The 21,635-nt window shown below is 38.8% G+C and overlaps 1 protein-coding gene and 1 pseudogene across 1 annotated transcript in view; one reads left to right on the top strand and one right to left on the bottom strand.

Annotated features, from left to right (window-relative positions):
• LOC148357517 (1,4-alpha-glucan-branching enzyme-like) overlaps nt 1-21,635 on the bottom strand; it is a 153,100-nt gene that overhangs the window by 26,114 nt on the left and 105,351 nt on the right. Inside the window, exons 11-12 of the mRNA XM_088345647.1 lie at nt 14,957-15,067; nt 13,063-13,234 (exon numbers count right to left, since the gene is read on the bottom strand). Coding sequence (XP_088201773.1) covers nt 13,063-13,234; nt 14,957-15,067 — 283 coding nt within the window. The remainder of the gene's footprint in view (nt 1-13,062; nt 13,235-14,956; nt 15,068-21,635) is intronic.
• Nucleotides 18,302-18,446, top strand: LOC148357518 (U2 spliceosomal RNA; annotated as a pseudogene).

Here is a 21,635-nt window from a genome sequence, read left to right as displayed (position 1 = left end):
ATTGTCTGTCCCTGTATGCCCTGCGACTGGCTGGCAAACAGTTCAGGGTGTCCCCTGCCCGCTGCCTGAAGATAGCTGGAATGGGCTCCAGCACCCCCGCGACCCTACTGAGGATAAGCGGTACAGATAATGGATGGATGGACGTTACGGTTATTTAAATAGCGCTTGTCAAACAATTTCAATGTTTTTAATCGTTAGTACCAGGGTTCAGGAAGATATGAACTAACTACTATAGGTTTCTATCCCCCTTCATACGACAAATTCACCTTACAATCCCAACCTTTGGACAGATTCATGTCATATCCTGTTGGTCTATGGTATTGTCTTCTCAAATGTCAACAGTTCTTTTCAAAGATGTCAACTGACATTCCAGGTGGTCAATCAGCCAGGATGTAAACCTGGACAAATCCCTCGAGATCGCTCAAAGGGGAAAAAAAATGCAGTTTTCCTTTCCATGAGGTGTCACGACAACCTCATAAAACAACAGCCGGCTATAATTAAATTCTGGCACGTGACACCGGAATGAAACTGCACCGTGACACAATAAACTCTGGTTGTTTATCCTCAACCAGGTCAAAATGAATTAAAAAAAAAAAACGGTGGAGGTAATAGGAAGGAGCGGACATAAGAGAGATTGACAGTGGGTCCTAATGAAATACATTATGTGGCTGTTAAAGGGGGACAAAAACAATAAGGTAGGGTCTGTCAGCACTGTAGTGTAGCAGCCTATAAAGACACAAATAACAATTTTTAAAGGGATGCACCATAATTACATAACAGACAAATGCATTGTCACAGTTATCGTCTAATAGAAAAAAACCCCCTGAAATTTAATCACTTGACCTCACAGTATAATAGTCGATCAGCAAGCTTGGTTGTGACCCCTCTCTACTGTATAGTGCTCTTTACAGAAGAGGGCAGGGAAAAACTCAAAACCTTAGCTTGAGGAAAATGAAAAAACTTTGAGAAGGGGCCACACATGAATTAATCCCCCTTCCAGGATGACCATCCCAAAGTGGATGTTGCAAGGGCATCAAAAAAGATACAGAAACATTTTCAACATGAAACATAGGCTATACAATATAAGTGTGTTTAAAGCCTAGATTTAAACAATTCCACTGAAGTTGCAGATCAACTCTCAGGGGGCAGATCATTCCACAGCACCGGGGCCCGGGTTGGAGAACGCTCTTGAGCCTGCGGATCTCTTGGTTCTTGGGATCACTGTTAGACCAACATTTGCCAAGCAAAGGCTCCAAGCAGGAATATTGGGGGAAATTGAATCTGCATGCAACAAGGTGCAATCTGATCCAGATATGGCATATTGGACTTTCTGTAAGCTGCGTAAATTGGCAGTAGATTGTAAATCTTTTGTAATGTGTACATTAACATCAAGCGGCAGTAGCTCAGGTAGAGGGTTCGTCTTCAGACCAAAGGTATGATTCCCGGGCTCTCCGAGGTCAATGTTGAAGTGTCAATTCAGCACAGCACATAGGTCCAATCAGCGTTCTCACGCTGTGACCCAGGTTCAATTCCTGTTGCATACAATGTTTTGAGACTGTTGTCAGCGATATTTCTCAACTGATCAATCATTGCACGAATATGGTAAACCCTCGTGTATACTTAGCACGCAAACTCTACGTTTTTTTATACAGTATGTAGTCGATGTTTCCATGAGGTTACGTCAGCAATGTGGTGTGCGGTCAAAGGCAGCCCCTGCATGAGATATTTGTGTGAGAGTGACACGGTCTCCTCAGTAATTAGCGCCGTCGCCATCAATGTGTTTACCACGGCCAAAAGAGTAGATCAATGAGGGACCATGGCAGTGGCAGATTGCAGATTGGGAACACACAACAACAAAAAGGTTTACCCAAGCATAATAGATTCAGAAAATCAACCGTCTTACATCACAAAAGACCACAAAACCCCCACATATTCACTAGAGCATGTCATTCCATTCCAAATCCATCACTTTTATTTTTTATTTACCCAGCTTTGCGGCTAACGAGCAAACATCATTACTCAATGAGGCCGCTAATCAAATATTAATATATAATATTAGTCTGTTCTGTGGCTTATTTTGTGTTATGGTTAAAACATAAAAAAAAAAAAGAATACAAATTTTGTTTTGCCAATTAAAAATGTCCGTCGATACGCACGTTCACATACAGGGCAATTTAATAAATTAATATATTTAGAAATAATTCAAATAACAGAAATTATTATACATACCAGAAAATCAATACCCAAATCTCATCTCATCTCATCTGCCGTACCGCTTATCCTCATTAGGGTCGCGGGGGGGCTGGAGCCCATCCCAGCCATCTCCGGGCAGTGGGCAGGGGACACCCTGAACTGGTTGCCAGCCAATCGCAGGGCACACAGGGACAGACAACTCATTCGCTCATTCACACCTATGGACAATTTGGACCGGCCAATTCACCTGAAATGCATGTTTTTGGAACGTGGGAGGAAACCGGAGTGCCCGGAGGAAACCCACGCAAGCACGGGGAGAACATACAAACTCCGCACAGGAAGTCTGGAGCTGGATTTGAACCCACGACAAGTTCCCATGACATGAACTGTGCCGCACAAGCGCTAACCACTGCGCCGCCGTGCTGCCTTCAATACCCAAATAAACAAACAAAATAAATAATTGGTTTAATGTTAAAAAAAAATAATAATAATATTTGGGGACTTGTAGTTGTCTGTCTAGTGGAGGAACAATGGGGCAAATACGTATTTAGTCAAACACCAATTGGGCAAGTTCTCTACTTGGAAAGTTTAAAGAGGCCAGTGATTGTCAACATGGTTAAACATCAACCATGAGAGACAAAATGCTGGAAACAAACTAAAAATCACATTGTTTGGTTTTAAATAATTAATTTCCAAATTGGAGTGGAAAATGAGTGTTCGGTCACCTATGACTAAGAAAGATTTCTGGCTGTCAAAGAGATCTACCCCCTTTTTCTAACGGGGTTTTACTCGTTACCTGTATTAATGGCACCTGTTTTAACTCATTATCGATACAAAAGCCACTTGTCCACAACCACAGTCAGTCGAAAATCCACTGTGGCCACGACCAAAGAGCTGTCCAAGGACACCAGAGACAAAATTATAGACATGCACCAGGCTGGTAAGACCAAATCTGCTATGGATAAAACACATGGAGATCAACTGAGGGAGCAATTATTAGAAAATGAAAGACATAAAAGACCACTGATAATTTCCCTCGATCTGGGGCTCCATGAAGGATCTCAAATGGAGGCCTCAAAAACAACAACAACGGTGGGCGAAAAATTACAGGACCACACGGGAGGACATAGTGAGTTACCTACAGAGAGCTGGGAGCACAGTAACAAAGTTTACTATCAATAACACTACCGCCAGTACACGTCCAGGCCTATCTGCGGTTCCCTAGAAAGAATTTGGATGGTACAGAAGAGGACTGGGAGAATGTGTTATGGTCAGATGAAATCAAAATATAACTTTATGGTAGTAAAAAGGTTTTCATGTCTGGAGAATAAACGGCTGAATTGCATTCGAAGAACAGCATACCCACTGGAAAGCATGGGGGTGGAAATATCATGCTGTAAAGGAATGAATAAAGCCACGTATCATGAGAGTTTGAGTGAAAATCTCCTCCCATAAGGGCATTGAAGATGAGATGAGGATGGGTCTTTCAGCATGTCATGGATCTCAAAGACACAGCCCGAGTGACAATTGAGTGGTTTTGTGAGAAGCATTTCAAGGCCTTAGAATGGCCTAGCCAGTCTCCACATCTCAACCGCATAGAAAATCTGTGGAGGGAGTTGAAGGTCCGTGTTTTAAAACATCACTGCACTAGAGGAGATCTGCATGGAGGAATGTAAAGATTTTTGACCACCGTTTTTTCCAACAAGGGGTACATAAAGTATATTTAGTGTAGAAAACAACGCTAATATCGTACAAAGAAGATGAAGACGACAATTATGTTCATTGTAGAAGCAGCTATTTATTTGTGTAAAAGATGCGAATATTGAATATAGAAGCTGAAAGAAGTTTTTAGTGTAGAAAAGACAATGTTCATATTCAACATAGAAAAATATGCTAATATTTAGCATAGAAGATCACATGTTTAGCTTCCAGAATAGAAAATGAAAGAACTATTTTCTGAGGTAGAGAAAGATGACACTTATTTTAAGCAAATAAACCCATTTTCGGCATCAAATAGAATGAAGTCTGTTTACAGTGGAAAAAAAAATAAAGCCAGTTTTCAGCAAGGGCAGAAATGCCATTTTTTTCAGCGTAGAATATCCAGGGTTCGTACAGCTTTTTCATGGCCAAATTTTAACATTATTCAAGAGCTTTCAAGGCCAATTTTTGAAATTTTCCAGTACCTTCAAAGGAAGAAAATCTGCACCGATAAAAAGAACATTTTTTGGTTGACTTTGATAACTAAAATAAAGTTGCTACAGTGGCTTGCAAAACTATTTGCCTCCCTTAACCTTTGTAACCTTTTGCCACATTTCAGACTTCAAACATAAAGATGTAAAACTGTAATTTCTCGTGAAGCATCAACAATAAGTGGGACACAATCATGAAGTGGAACACACTTTACTGGATATTTTTAAACTTTTTTAACAAATAAATACAAAAAAGTGGGTGTGCAATATATTCTGCCCCTTTTTCTTTCAGTGCAGCAAACTGTCCAGAAGTTCAGTGAGGATCTCTGAATGTTTCAATGTTGATCTATCCATCTACCTCGGTCATATCCCTCAAGAGGGTTGACCGACAGAAAGTCAAACACATACAATAACAAGGAATATATATATATATATATATATATATATATATATATATATATATATATATATATATATATATATATATATATATAAAAGGAAATTAAAAAAGGGATAAAATAGCAAAAAACACACACAAAAATATTTGGACTATGGCCAACCCAAATGCTCAAACACCCAAACAAGTTAGGTACCTCGGCACCAAAGTTGGTCATGCTTTCGTCCCTCCAGATGAAATGGAACACAAAAAGCGACCATGTCACTCGGGTCAGGGTGACACAACACACTGTTCAACAGCAGTGCCCGACAGCTTTCATTGGTTTACCCCTGTCGCATCATACAGGTGGCCTGCCCATCCCTTAGAACGCGTCCAAACATCGCACTATCCTTTTACAACACCTCTCCACTCATTCCTATCACCAAAAACAGCTCGAGCTTCCACTAGATTTAGACTAAATAACTAAATGACTAACGATAATAAATTTGAATCCACCTGTGTGCAATTAAGTCTCTGTGCACTGTGATAGTCTCAGAGGTGTGTTTAAGCGCAGAGAGCATCATGAAGAACGAGGAACACACCAGGCGGGTCTGAAGTACTGTTGTGGAGATGTTTAAAACTGGATTTGGATACAAAAAGATTTCCCAAGCTTTAAACATCCCAAAGAGGACTGTGCAAGCAATAATATTGAAATGGAAGGAGTATAAGACCACTGTAAATATACCAAGATCGGGCCGTCCCCCTAAACTTTCAGCCCATACAAAGAGAAAACTGATGAGAGATGCAGCCAAGAGGCCCGTGATCACTCTGGATGAACTGCAGAGGTCTAAAGCTGAGGTGGGAGAATCTGTCCATAGGACAACAATCAGTCGTATATCACACAAATCCGTCCTTTATGGGAGAGTGGCAAGAAGGAAGCCCTTTCTTTAAGATATCCATAAAAAGTGTCGTTTAAAGTTTGCCACAAGCCACCTGGGAGACATACCAAACATGAGGGAAGATGGTGCTCTGGTCAGATGAGACCAAAATCGAAGTTTTTGGCAACAATGCAAGACGTTATGTTTGTCGTAAAAGCAGAACAGCTCATCACCCTCAACACACCATCCCCACAGTCAAACACGGTGTTGGCAGCAACATGGTTTGGGCTTGCTTTTCTTCAGCAGGGACAGGGAAGATGGTTAAAATTGATGGGAAAATGGAAGGAGCCAAATACAGGACCATTCTGGAAGAAAACCTGATGGAGTCCGCAAAAAACCTGAGACTGGGATGGAGATTTGTCTTCCAACATTTATCCAAAACATAAAGCAAAAGCTACAATGGAATGGTTCACCAAAAAACATATCATAATGTTAGAATGGCCAACTCAAAGTCCGGACCTCAATCCAATTAAGAATCTGTGGAAAGAACTAAAAACCGCTGTTCACAAACGCTTTCCATCCAACCTCACTGACTTCAAGCCGTTTTGCAAGGAGGAATGGGCAAAAATATCAGTTTCTCGATGAGCAAAACTGATAGAGACATACCCCAAGCGACTTGCAGCTGTAATCGCAGCGAAAGGTGGCGCTACAAAGTATGAACTCACTGGGGCTTAATAATTTTGCACACCGACTTTTTGTTTTTTTATTTGTTAAAAAAGTTTAAAATATCAAATATCTTCATGAGAAATTACAGTTTTATATCTTTATGTTTGAAGTCTGAAATGTGGCAATGGTCACAAAGTTTAAGGGGGCTAAATAGTTTCGCAAGCCACTGTATCTTACTGCTAGCGCATAATATTTGGAGCTGCTCTTATCTATGATCTACAATTTTTTTGTGTCAATGGGCTGTTAAACACTGACATATAAAAAGAAAGAAAGTATTGTACGTATAAAATGCAGAAAATTAGCCAAATTTTGAGTCATTTTAGAGTGCATTGAATCTCTACTTTGGAGACTGCTGATGTTTTGCTTTTTGTTTTACCTATTTTAATTTATTTTTTGCATGTTTTCCAAAGAGTCTGTGTCTAAATTAGTTTTGATTAGTTTAATTATAATTGTAAATATATACATATATATTTGCATGTTATCATTTATTTATAGCACTGAGGAGTTAATATTGTCAAATTTGTATTTTACTGTTTTGCATTTTCATGGATTTTGTATTGTTTGACTTGAAATCTTTTGTAATTTCCCCACAAAGAATTGAAGATCTGTGAATGTTTTAATTTAGATTTCATGTGTTTTTAGGGACCCCTGCAAAACATATGACATTACTAAATAATTTGGTGCATAAGGTTTCATTATTATTGATAATGTATCAAAAAATCAAATAAAAAAATCCGGGGAGCCGTTTGGGAGACGAAAGAGACGCTTCACATGACGACGCCATACCGACAAGTCAACAGAGCAGGCGTGTTCGCATCCTTTTCATGCACTTTTTAAACATTTCCATCATTTACTACGTGGTGTATAGTGTCAGACTGCCAAGAAACATGTCAATGGCAACAATTTCAAGAACTTCACCCAAATTTCAAACATGTTCCTGACCTTGAAAACACAACATTAAACAAATTCAAGTATTTTCAAGAATTTCAAGCACACTGGAGTTCAAACAAATAGAAATCTCATTAATGTGTTGACATTTTTAAGACTTTCAGAAAACTGGATTTAAGACATTTATTGCCAACTAAGGCCCGATTTTTGGAATGATGAATTCAATGCCTTTGAAGACTTGTTTTAATAGTATCCGCAGAAACCCTGGCAATATAGGCGACACCTGGAGAGTTGGTCCATAATCCGCGAGGTTATCAGCCGACATAAAAAATAAATAAAAATGCACTAGCCACTAATGCTATTGACTTTACAGTATTCGTCTGCCGGGTCCACTGCGGGTCAGGGCTACATAAAAAAATGACCGTTTTCCCAGGCCGGCAAATTGATTTGCTTGCTCAAATTATTTACTGTGACTAGGCGGAGAGAGGTAACGAGGGCGTCTGCCTTTTATTGATCCACGGACCCTCGCCGTTTTTCTTACCTCAGTTTTGTTAGGACTGAAGTAAATTTGAGGCAGTGGCCTAGATTAATTTTCCTTTAAATGTTCTTAAAATTCTGGATTAATTCTGCTATGCGTGCTTTAGAACACTAGGGGGAGGTATAAAGACACAAATCAGTAATTTCAAATGTCTTTTTTGTACTGAATAACTCATGCAAGAACAGTTGACTTTTATACTGTTCACTAAATGACAGCTCTTATTAATTCATATCTCAATGCATTGATGCGTTAATGGTATTAAACGTCATTACACTACAATTCCTAAATATCCTAATCAGCATAATTTTTACAACATGATGTGAAATAGCTTGCATGTACCGTATTTTCCGCACTATGAGGCGCACCGGGTTATAGGGCGCACCCCGAAAAAATAGTTTTTGGTCCTATTTTTGACATACATAAGACGCACCGGATTATAAGGCGCTACATTGGGAACGTCGACAAAACAGTCAGATGGTAGCCTAGATGGTAGTGTGCCCGCTTTGAGACTGGGAGATCGCTGGTTCGCGCCTCGGCCGAGACATACCTAATTGGTATAATAGCGGCACCCTCTGTTGGCTGCGGCTGCATCGACTCGCTACAACGGGTCAGGTGTATCGACATTTCGTTCTGTGTACATTGTTACAAAGAATGACAATACAAGGAAATTATTATTATTATTATTATTAGATAGTTCAGTCAAACTTATTACCCCCTTAACATTCCGAAAGCTTGCAAAGACGCAAATACGTGTCGAGAACACGTGCGGATGCGGTGTCCGTACGATGTCACTCAAATGCATCGTTCCATCATTCGGAAGGTTAAAGTCTTGGGATTCAATAAATGCCAACCATTCCTTGGTTTCTATTTTCTTTTTCGCTCGCAACTTTACTGTGCATATGACAATAAACACTTGGAATTGAGTTTAATTTAAAAATAGACACTCCATTCCATCCATTATCTGCACCGCTTATCACAGAAACATCGAGTTCAGTCTGAAACAAGTTACAGGGACAATATAAAACCCGGAGTAGCTCACCGAAGTCATTGTGTTCATAATAATGTGCAGCCAATGTCCTCTTATATCCGTGAGGGTAGTAAATCCAGGAGAATAAAATATTTACAAATACAGAATAGAAAAAAATGCTTTCTCTATGCCGTCAGCCAGGCGCTATACACATTCATCTTTTTCGGCAAATTGCAGGCTTTGTTTTGCCGTTTAAGCCAATGCCAGCCTGTAAATGGTAATAAGGATCCGCCCCTTGACCTTCGAATAACTTTAGCCAATAGTGATCGATTCAAATGATGATTGACACATTGGTTAGCCAATGAAACGCCGGTAAATAAATCCCAGCATACACCGGTTACTACTTGGCGTTAGGGGGAAAATCTAGTCGGCGGCTGCAAGTTAGTTGGAAAACTTTGCGATTTAATATTGATCCATAAATAAGGCGCACTGTATTATAAGGCGCATGGTCAGCTTTTGAAAAAAAAATAAAGGCTATTAGGTGCGCCTTATAGTGCAGAAAATACGGTAATTTAGCTTTAGTTACACCAAAGTAGAAGATATCACTTAAAGTAGGCAAAAAAGTGTGCATTAGATCCAAGTCATTTTTTAAAGTTTTATGTTCTAAAATAAATAAATACATTTAAAAAAGAAATTGAAATGTGTTTATTAAAACCGACATAGCTTTATTTTCTTTTTTTGTTGAGAAAAAAACAAAAATTAACCTTTCCCATTAACTCCTAACTAATTATGTAAAAGTATATTATTTTAAATGTGTTTGACAAAAAACACCCGTCTTGAAATTCGGGAGTTTGAAAACTTTCCAAAAATAGAGTAGGTTGAATTTGAAAAAATGAATTGGCATTTTTAAAAATTATTTTATTGTATGACAAAGTCTGAAAAATGAAAATAATAAAAAAATCCCAAAATGATTTTTTTTCAATGAATTTGATAAAGTGATTTAAAAAAAATAATAATTTGTTTGAAAATGACAAAATGCTTGTGAAAACATAGAATATTGTAGTTTGCATGAGAAAATAAATACAAAAATTATTAGATTTTTGAAAAAAAAAAAAAATCAATGAATTAATTAAAAGTGATATTTAAAAAAGTATATTTTATTGTCTTTGACGATAAAACAATTTCAAGTGAAATGATGATACATGATAGTTTTTAAAAAAATACCTAGAAATACTTTTTTGAATCAACTTGAAAATGTGATTTTGAAATAAATAAATAAATAAATAGACTAAGAACCTCGTTTTCAGTGCTTTTTCAATCTAAATTTTAGTCGTCTAGTACAAAACAAATTAGGGTCTTTGTTTGTCTCAGGCTACGTTGGCGATACATGTTTAATTTCCACACTTTTTTCCCTTATTAGTTTCTTTATAATATCCTGCAAAATAACATATAGAAGCGTTTGAATTTTACCCAACGTTCCCATCCGTGTACTCTTAAATCCTGCACTGCGAGCAATGTGTGAAAACATGCCAGCTAAAAAATGAAAGCGTTTTCATCTTCCTTTTCCCGCCTCCGCATGGCAAAATCTTTAAGCCTGGAAGATAAATGTGCTTAATGCTTTCCTTCAGGTAACATTTGCCATTTTTATGTGGACTGCTGCGAAACAACAACACATTTCTTCAACCTCTACACAAGGTGCCCACTGGAAATTGTCGAAATAAATGGGGTCCTACAGTGCTCACTAAGGAGGGACTTTAAAGGCCCAGTGTGTATTATAAGAGGACCCATAGTGGTTGTAAAAATACTCTGTTTATTTGAATGAAATACTCTTGATTGAAATCATTAGAAAAAGCAGTGCCGTGAAAAAGTATTTGCCCCTTTCCAGAACCTTGTGTTTTTTTTGCATATGTATCACTCATAAAGGTTTCAGATCATTTAACTTATTTCAATATTACACAGAGACAACCCAAGGACATACAAAATGCAGTTTTGAAATGTTGATTAAATTTCTTAAGGCACAAAAAAATCTAAAACTGGCTCTGCGAAAAAATATTTTCCCCCTGAACCAATAGCGAGTTGGCAGCGATTACAGAAATAAAACGTCTTTCATAATGCTGTGAAAGAATTTGGACCCACTCCATTTTGCTAAATTGTTTCAAATCTGCCATATTGGAGGGCTTTTAGCATGAACTGTCCGTTTAAGGTCACATCACAGCACCTCATATGGATTTAAAACCGGACTTTGACATGGCCACTCCAGAACCTTCATTTTGTTCTGTTTTTTTTTGAGCCGATAAAATGTTGACTTGCTGGTGTGATTTGGATCCTTTTCCTGCTGCATGATCCAAGAGCGCTTGGGTTACAGGATCTTACGGTAAAACCAAAATGTATTATTCCATCACCCACAGAAAGTTGTGCTGGTCCTGAAACAGCAAAGCAGCCCCAGATGATCATACTGCCACCACCATGCTTTACTTTTGTCATCATGTTCTTCTTGTCAAATGTTGTGCCATTTTTACGCTCAATATAATGGGCTGCAAACTTTCTACAAATTCAATTTTTGACTCATCAGTCCACAGAATATTTTTCCAAAAGTCTTGAGGATAATCAAGCAGTTTTTGGCAAAAGTGAAACAACTCTTTGTGTCATTTTGTGACACTGTGGTTTTCACCAGGGAAATTTTCCCATGGATGCCAATTTTTGCAGAGTCTTTTTATATAGTGGAGTCAAGAACCTTAACTGAGGCCAGTGAGGCCTGCAGTTCCATGGATGTTTTTTTGAGATTCTTTTGTAACCTCCTGGTCGTCCCACCTTTGGAGCAATTTTAGTAAATTGACAACTCCTTTTAAGTTTTGCTATTGTTCCCAGTTTTCTCCATTTGTGGATAATGGCTCTGACAGAGGTTCGCTGGAGCCTAGAGCCTTGGATATGGTTTTGTGAACTTTTACAGAGTGATAGATTTCAATCACTTTTTTCCAATTTCTTCTGGAATTTCTTTGGATTGTGGCATGTAAATTGTGTTCTTGAGAGTTTGTAGCCTACTTCCCTTTGTATTTCCTTGGGTTGTCTCTGTGTGATATTCAAATTGGTTTGACGATCTGAAACCTTTGGGTGTGATAAGTATGCAAAAAGCAGAGAATTAAGGAAAGGGGAAAATACTTTTTTACGGCACTGTACATTCATTACGCAGCTTATCCTTAATATTTCTGCAATTCCGGGAACTGCATTGACCTTTTCGGCTGTTTTTTTATTGATTTTTGAAATAATCAAAACGCCGCAATGCAATGACTAGGCTTTATCAATGCGAATTTGAAGCGGCAATAAAAAGCATATTTTTTTCTTTTGAGAGCTGCTGTCAGCCTCATTAAACGGATAGCTCTTATCATCGAGCCGTATTCATGACAGGCCAAAGTTAAAACTTTTGCGTTAAGAAAAAGGGAAATTAATAGCAAAAAGAGGTAGAGACTTGAAATAAAAAAAGTCAATAGGAAAAGTTGTAAAATAAGTTAAAACAGTCCTATTTGCTATTAAGAATTTATTGCTCAACTTGCAGATATTTTTGCCCATTTGAATATTGTATTTATTCATTTATTTCTGTAATTGATTATGTATTCAACAATTTATTTTTTATATCATTTTTTTTTTACATTTTTTAATTTTAGTTTCACCTTCTGTTGCATTCGTTTTTTTAGTCTGTATTCTAAAATTTATGAATCTTATAATGAGCCAATAATTGATACATTTTTACTTTTTGTTTTCTTTTGTAAATAACCAAATGAATACCTAAAATCAGTAAAACTCTTTGGTATGGCAAATAGCATAAAATCATGACCAATCTAATATTTCGTTACTTATTTATTTATTTAGCTTTTTTTAAAATTGAGTTTATTTATTTTATTTACTTAACTTGATGTTTCACTTTATTTTGCTTTGTATTATAAAATGTCTTTCTTAAAATAAGCCAAATACTTGGACATTTTAACTTATTTTGTTTAGTCATTTAGTTGTATCTATTTACTCATTATTGTTTTTATTTTATTATCGATTTTGCTTATTATTTTTTCATCATATTTGTTCATTATTTTTTATGAGTCACAATAATCTGATGCCTCATTCCAATATTTGTTTTGACAAAGAGTAGTTTTCTGTCACAAAGGCGAACGTGTAAAAAAGTAACAGCATTGTTAGCATAAAATGGCTACCATTGCAGCGCTAGGAAGGCAGGGCTAGCATATAAGGGCTACCATAGCATCGCTAGTATAGCATCGCTAGTATTGCATCACTAGAGCGTAGCAGTGAGGACTTACCCATAAAGTTAAGGTAGGCTTCTCCGCCGAGAGCGTGCGTTAGCAATCGAATCATCTTATGCAGCTGCATGCCACGATCGATGACGGGAGTCATGGGAAGAAGCGTACTCATGTTGGTGTACATCTCCTTGTCCATTAGCCAAAACGCTAGCGTCTTGTCCCCAACTAGGGCCTGCAAAAGCACAACAATCGTAAAAAAACAAATAAAATTATGTCATGCACATATTTTGTCGTCCATGTCGTTGTGTATTGTTTTATCAAATTTTCATTAATTTATTTTGCTATTTATTTTGTTGTGTATTTTGTCGTCGTATTTTGTCTTATATTTTGTGTAGGACATTCAACGTTCGGTCAGCATTGTTTTGCTGACAAAAAATGTAACAATGTCAAACATGCGTTGAATCCCTTGGTAGCTGTAATTCAATAATTCAAAGTGATTGAATTGTTTAATGAGGCACTAAGGTGTGAATGTGAAGTTTGGTGTTGTTTCATGTGTGAAACAAAGGAAGATTCCAGGGTGCCTTGACAATACCCCCACGAGTCGATTTTTTAGTCGTGATTTAAGTCGTGTATTTTATTGTTTATTCTGTCCAGTATTTTGTCCTGTATTTTTCACGGTGAATTTTGTCATTTATTGATGTCAGTATCTATTTTGTCGTGTAATTTGTCAACTATTTTGTTGTTTATTTTGTCGTGTTGTTTCCTTTTGTTGCCAATTGGCTGTGGCTCGATGTGAGCCATTATACGTATTGTTAAAGCAAGGGCATCTTAGCTGGAAAACTGCTGGGACAATAGCATGAAGCTTTAACTGGTTTCAAGTCAAAGTGGATCACGATCTGATAAACTAAACTTTTGCTATTATACACACACTTCTAAGGATATGTCTAGATGTTTTTAAAAGTGGCCATTTGGTGACTCCAAAAGGACCCTCTTAAAGGACAAGTCTAAAACCTCTTCAACAGTGCGTTTGAATTTGGCCAACTTTTTAGACATTGTGAATTAAATTATACGAGTTCCAGGAGTCAATTACTAATTGTGCTCACTGGCGAGTGATAATTGTGGGTAAAAATGGATCGTGAGAGGCATTACGTATGTTTATTTTGGGCTATGACCTGAATACATCTCGTATTTGCATGTCTTTATTTTTAGAATTTGATTGGCTAACTAGTCTGCCAATCATCATCTGAATTGATCACTAATGACTTATTTGGAGTCTAAGTAAGGCATGTCCTTTATTTTTTAGACCCTCATAAGCCATTGCAGGCTGTGGACTGTAAAATGAAGATTGCAATTGGTCAAGAGTGGTGTCTATTGAACGGTCAGCGGCCATGGCCATATTGGAAAAAAAAACAACAACCAAAACACTCAAGTTTTTTTTACTTGTAAACGGGAAATCTAAGGCAAAACGGACGGATTACATCAAGGACATCACAAAATGCAGAAATGCTTTTAGGTGTATATATATTTTTATCTGTCGGCACCATCATGTGTCAGATTTTGATGGTAACGAGACCATATTTGTGGAGAATTGTTTATCACCTGACTTCCAGGGTACTATATTGGTGAGTTATGCCAGCTATATAGTTTTTTGGTATCTTTTCAGACTGACTTTGATGTTTCTGTGGGGAGTACATTTTGAAATAGTATAGCATATCTAGCATATCTTGACTGCCCAATAGTTTACGCTTTTTTAGTGATATGTGGTATGATGTTTTAGTGACATACAGACACGTCTTTGCTTCTCCAACACTCTGACTGCCCCATTAAGGTTTTGTGGAAAATGCCATAACGAGGGGCCGAAATTGTAACGTGAAAGTGTCATAAGGCGGGGACGCAGTAACCTGGGGGTCTACTGCAGAAACATCAGCATGGATTGAAAAATCAAATGTCTGACCTGGTCATGACTTTCAGCATAGGCGATGCTCTTTTCGGCGTAGCGTCTGTTGGTCAGCGTGTGGACGATATTTCCGATGTCCCATTCTTCATCCTTGAACTCTTTCAGGATCTTTGGAATGGAGATAAAGAAAATAAACATGATGATGGATTTGTTTTGGGGCTTCCCTGGCGGAGGTCCCGAGGCGAGCTATTTCGGCTTAGAAGCAATGCGGCTTTTCTCTTCAGGTTACACTTCTTTCTGGGATCAATCTCTTGTTGTGACATCTCTATATCTCCACCGTGACTTATGGCCGCCCGATGAACACTTTTAATAACTCCTCGGAAGCCCGTAGGTGGCTGGGCAGCACCCCAAGACGGTCGAGGTCGCAGCCTTTCATCCGAATGTGAGGGTATCTGCAATAATTCCTATACAAAAAAATCTGAGAGCCTTTTTGCCATCTTTACTTTAGCCGTAATTGCAAAATTCATGACAGTAAAACAAATGATTTTTTGCTATTAATATAGTCTGATGATTATTTTTGTCACATGATTAATCACTGATGCATGCACTAAAATGAGTACCGTATTTTCCGCACTATAAGGCGCACCTAAAAGCCTTTATTTTTTTCAAAAGCTGACCATGCGCCTTATAATACAGTGCGCCTTATTTATGGATCAATATTAAGTGGCAAAGTCTTGCAACTAATGCAGCAGCCGCCGACTAGATTTTCCCCCGAACGCCAAGTAGTACGCGGTGTATGCTGGGATTTATTTACCGGCGTTTCATTGGCTAACCAATGTGTCAATCATCATTTGAATCGATCACTATTGGCTAAAGTTGTTCGGAGGTCAAGGGGCGGATCCTTTTTATCAGTTACAGGCTGCCATTGACTTAAACGGCAAACAAAGCCTGCAATTGGCCAAAAAAGATGTGTCAATCATCAGTTGAATCGATCACTATTGGCTAAAGTTATTCGGAGGTAAAGGGGCGGATCCTTTTTATCATTTACAGGCTGCCATTGGCTTAAACGGCGAAACAAAGCCTGCAATTGGCCGAAAAAGATGAATGCGTATAGCATGTGGCTGACGGCATAGAGAAAGCATTTTTTTCTATTCTGTATTTGTAAATATTTTATTCTCCTGGATTTACTACCCTCACGGATATAAGAGGACATTGCCTGCACATTATTATGAACACAACGACTTCGGTGAGCTATTCCGGGTTTTATATTGTCCCTGTATCTTGTTTCAGACTGAAGTCTATGTTTCTGTGATAAGCGGTGCAGATAATGGATGGAATGGAGTGTCTATTTTTAAATTAAACTCAATTCCAAGTGTTTATTGTCATATGCACGGTAAAGTTGCGAGTGAAAAAGAAAATAGATACTAAGGAATGGTTATCATTTCTTGAATCCCAAGACTTTAACCTTCCGAATGATGGAACGATGCATTTGAGTGACATCTTACGGACACCGCATCCGCACGTGTTCTCGACACGTACAGTATTTGCGTCTTTGCAAGCTTTCGGAATGTTAAGGGGGTAATAAGTTGGACTGAACTATCTGACTGTTATGTCCAACGTTCCCATTGTAGCGCCTTATAATCCGGTGCGTCTTATGTATGTCAAAAATAGGACCAAAAACTATTTTTTCGGGGTGCGCCCTATAACCCGGTGCGCCTTATAGTGCGGAAAATACGGTAAATATTTTACAGATTTTAATTGTAACGAGACCATATTTGAGGAGAATTGTTCACCTGACTTCCAGGGTACTATATTTGTGAGTTATAACAGCTATACAGTTTTTTGGTATCTTTTCAGACTGACTTTGATGTTTCTGTGGGGAGTACATTTTGAAATAGTATTCACCCTGTATACGTCGGACTTTCAGTACAACTCTGAGTCCTGCCACGTGCAGAAGTTTGCTGATGACACTGCTATCGTGGGATGTATCAGAAGTGGGCAGGAGGAGGAGTACAGGAAATTGATTCAGGACTTTGTCCAATGGAGCGACGCTAACCACCTGCACCTGAACACCACCAAGACCAGCGAGATGGTGGTGGACTTCAGGAAAACTAGAACTCACCCGGTTCGTGTAACTATCAAAGGAGAATGTGTAGAATTTGTCCAGACCTACAAATACCTGGGTGTGCAGCTGGACAATATACCGGACTGGACTGCCAACACAGAAGCTCTATGCAGGAAAAGACAAAGCCGACTGTACTTCCTCAGAAGGCTGTCGCCTTCAACATCTGCAAAAAGCTCCTGCAAATGTTCTATGAGACTGTTGTGGCAAGCGCCCTCTTCTATGTGGCAGCGTGTTGGGGAGAAAGCGCTAAGAAGAAGGATGCCTCTCGTCTTAATAAACTGGTGAGGAAGGCGGCCTCTGTTGTGGGCACAGAGCTGGACAGCCTGACAACTGTAGCTGAGAGACGGGCACTGAAAAAGCTGCGGTCAATCATGGACAATTCATCACTTCCACTACACAGCATCATCTCCATACAGAAGAGCAGCTTCAGCGACAGACTCCTGTCACAGTCTTGTTCCACAGACAGACTGAGTAGATCATTTCTTCCTCATGCCATTAGGCTCTTCAAATTCACCCGGGGGAGTAAAAGCCCACATTAAACCCCACCCTCAAATTTGCACATTACCCTATTTTTCTTACAGTGTGCATTTTATGGAGCACTATTTAAATACTCTATATCAACACGTTATAATGGGTATTTCTGTATTCTATTTCTTTTATTTTATTATTTTATTTTTCAACACAAGGATACTGCTGGAAGTGTGAATTTCTCTACGGGGATGAATAAAGTATCTATCTATCTATTTATCTATCTATCTAAAATGGAACTTTGATGATTATAACAGTCTACAGCAGCCTAGCTACAATGAATGTTCAATGTATCTCGGCGTCAATGGCAGCTTAGACAATACTTATCTTTAATGCTTATAACATACTATGGCGGTAAAGCTAGAACCGGCCTTTGATGTCTATAGCTGTACACAACCAATCTAAAATGGATCTTTGATGTCAGTACTTGTACATGACAGATTAGCAAAAATGGATTTTTGACATAGATAGGCTTATATAGCAGTCTAGCTAAAATGTACCTTTTGGGTCTATAGCCAGCTATGAAGCCCTAACTAAAATGTATCTTTGACGTATATAGCCGGCTAAAGCACTTAAACTAAAGTAAGTCTTTGACGTCTATAGTTGCACATGGTAGCATAGATAATATACTGGACTGTCTCAAAAAATTAGAATATTGTGATAAAGTTCAGCCCGGTATTACAGTACCTCCGGGAACGATAGAATTGAGTACTATCTATATAGTTTCAATCGGCTTTGATGCTAAGTCCTTAGCTTGGCCTCTTGGCCTTTTGTGTACTTTCTATGAAGTCACTATCTTTGATTTTTGCATTTCGGAGATGGAATATGAGGTTGCTCTGTCCACTCCACGCATCGGCCCGGTATTGCAGTACCTCCGGGAACGGTGCATTCGCAATGATCGCAGCAAGGCTTTAGGGCTAGGACCTTAGCTTGGCCTTTTGGCTGAGAGTAAGTGTCCCGGCTCCTAGGCTTTGTAGCGTATTATGAACTGACCGATAACGGATAATGGATAATGAATAACGAAAATAGATCAATAACCCTTAAAAACCCCCCTCTTTATTTTCTGTAATGCAATTAAAAAAACAAAAATGTCATACATTCTGGATTCATTACACATCAACTGAACTATTTCAAGCCTTTTATTATTTTAATATTGCTGAATTTGGCTTACAGCTTAAGAAAACTCAAAAATCCTATCTCAAAATATTAGAATATCATGAAAAAGTATACAAGTAGGCTATTCAACTAATCACCTGAATCATCTAATTAACTCGAAACACCTTGCGAGGGTTTCCTGAGCCTTAAAAACACTCAGCTTGGTTCAGTAAACTAAATCACTGCTGATCTGACTGCTGTCCAGAGGACCATCATTGATACCCTCCATCAGGAGGGTAAGACACAAAAAGAAATTTCTCAAAGAGCAGGCTGTTCACAGAGTGCAGTTTCAAAGCATATCCACAAAAAGTCTGTTGGAAGGGAAAAATGTGGCAGGAAACGCTGCACAACCAAGAGAGATGACCGCAGCCTTAACAAAATTGTGAAGAAGAGCCGCTTCCAGAATTTGAGGGAGCTTCAAAGACAGTGGGCTGAAGCTGGAGTCCAGGTATCAAAAGCCACAGTTCACAGATGTGTCCGGGAAATGGGCTACAATAGCCGTATTCCCATGGTCAAGCCACTTCTGAACTCAAGACAACGGAAGAAGCGTCTGACTTGGGCTATGGAGAAGAAGCACTGGACAGTTGCAGAGTGGTCCAAAGTCCTCTTTTCAGACGAAAGCAAGTTTTGCATTTCATTTGGAAGTCAAGGCGCCAGAGTCTGGAGAAAGGCTGGAGAAGAGCAAAATCCAAGTTGCTTGAAATCCAGTGTGAAGTTCCCACAGTCAGCAATGGTTTGGGGAGCCATGCTGGTGTTGGTCCACTGTGTTTCATCAAGTCCAGAGTAAATGCAACTGTGTACCAAGAGATTTTAGAGCATTACATGCTTCCATCTGCTGAAAAGCTCTATGGAGATGAGGATTTCATTTTCCAGCATGATCTGGCACCTGCCCACAGTGCCAAAACCACCAGTAACTGGTGCACTGACCATGGCATCACTGTCCTTGATTGGCCTGCTAATTCCCCTGACCTGAACCCCATCGAGAATTTGTGGGGTATAGTTAAGAAGAAGATGAAAAACACCAGACTTACAAATGCAAATGAGCTGAAGGCCGCTATCGAAGCATCCTGGGCATCAATAACACCTCAGCAATGCCACAGGCTGATTGCCTCCATGCCACGCCGGATTGATGCAGTAATCCGTGCAAAAGGATTCCCAACCAAGTACTGAGTGCATCAATGGACATTTTCAAATGTTTGATTTAGTTTTGCTGTTATAAAATTATTTTTTTACTTGGTCTGAGGAAGTATTCTAATATTTTGAGATAGGATTTTTGAGTTTTTTTCAACTGTAAGCCAAAATCAGCAATATTCAAATAATAAAAGGCTTGAAATAGTTCAGTTGATGTGTAATGAATCCAGAATGTATGACATTTTTGTTTTTTTAATTGCATTACAGAAAATAAAGAACTTTATCACAATATTCTAATTTTCTCAGACAGTCCAGTAGATCCATAGCCATTCATAGCAGATAAGTTAAAACTTTGACATCTTAAACAGTCTACTGCAACATAGCTAGAATGGATCTTTCGACGTCTATTACTGTACATGGCAATCTAGCTAAACTGGGTCTCAAATGTCAAAAGTCGTACATGGCAGCAAAGATAAAACGGATTTTCGAGGTTTATAACCGTCTATGGCACCATAAATTAAATGGATATTTGACGTCTGTACAGTAGCTGTCTAGTTAAAATGGATCTTTGACATATCTGGCCATCCATAGTAGCTTAACTAAAATGTATATATGCTTCAATAGCCATGGCCTATTTGGCACTTGTCATTTTCAACTTTTTTCTTCTCTGGCCACTCATGTTAGCAACGTGGCTGCAGGCTATGGTTTGCAGCTATCTGCTAATCCTAGGTATTTCTGCTTTGTCATTAGGTACTTCTGCTTCGTCCTCCAATTTCACTCACCTTCCACAGCTAACCTTTAATGTGATGTCCGTAGAGTCCAGTGATTGAGGTGTTTGGCACTTTTTCTTTCATTGTTTCCTTCCTTCCCACTCGTGTTAGCCACTTGGCTGCAGGCTATGGCTCGCCGTTAGTTGTTATTGTCAAATGCTTTGTGTAAATATAGCTTACTTCTTCCTTCAGTTTTTTACTTTTATCCCCCAATGTTTGCTTCTCTACAGTGTCCAGTGATTGAGGTGTTTGGCACTTTTTCTTTCATTGTTACCTTTTCTCCCAACTCATGTTAGTCACTTGGCTGCAGGCTACCACTTGCCGTTGGCCGTTTTTTTTATTGTTACCTGGTTCTTTTTCGTTGTTCAGTGTGACTCGTCTTTCTAAGATGCTCATGCAATTCTAAGCAATAACGACCTCCTGTGGTAATCTATTACACACTGTCACTATAAGCTGGAAGAGGGAAAACTGAATTTAAACAATATTTTTGTCAACCAATATCAAGAATTTACACCTGGTTGGTGAGGACTACATTTATCAGGAGACACGGTGGTTCAATGTAATCCTTCTAAATAGAAGCAAAATTTTCAGCCCGCAGTTACAGACAAACGGCCATTCCGGTCGGACGCTGACAGGCTTGAAGTGTGCAAGATGGAATTGGCCCCGACAGTTGACTAACAGGCGAGGAAACCTTTATATTAGTGGACAGAGAGGTAATCCGCTGGGTAAAGGCGCGTAAATTGTGCCGATCAATACGTCCCAGATGGACTGACCGCTCCAACTAAAATGTGCCTCTCGGCTTTCTAGATTTACAGTATATATAGAGATCACCTTTTCACCTTAGCCTTGTGGGCCCGTATTAGTCGGGGGAGGAGGTATCGAGTGCTCCAGTGGAGTAATACAGTTTATTGTCGCTGCCATGTGAAAGAGAAAATATCTCCACCGTTTTTTGTCCAGGGGTAGGAAAAGAATGTATTACTTCCAAAAAAGAATTTATTTATACCATATATTATAGTATGTATTTTGA

The sequence above is a fragment of the Urocampus carinirostris genome, chromosome 10 (genome assembly GCF_059441175.1).
Source record: "Urocampus carinirostris isolate Australia breed hairy pipefish chromosome 10, RoL_Ucar_1.0, whole genome shotgun sequence".
NCBI lineage: Eukaryota > Metazoa > Chordata > Actinopteri > Syngnathiformes > Syngnathidae > Urocampus > Urocampus carinirostris.
Note: the sequence above shows the minus strand (reverse complement) of the source record. Positions and strands in the feature narration are given on the sequence as shown.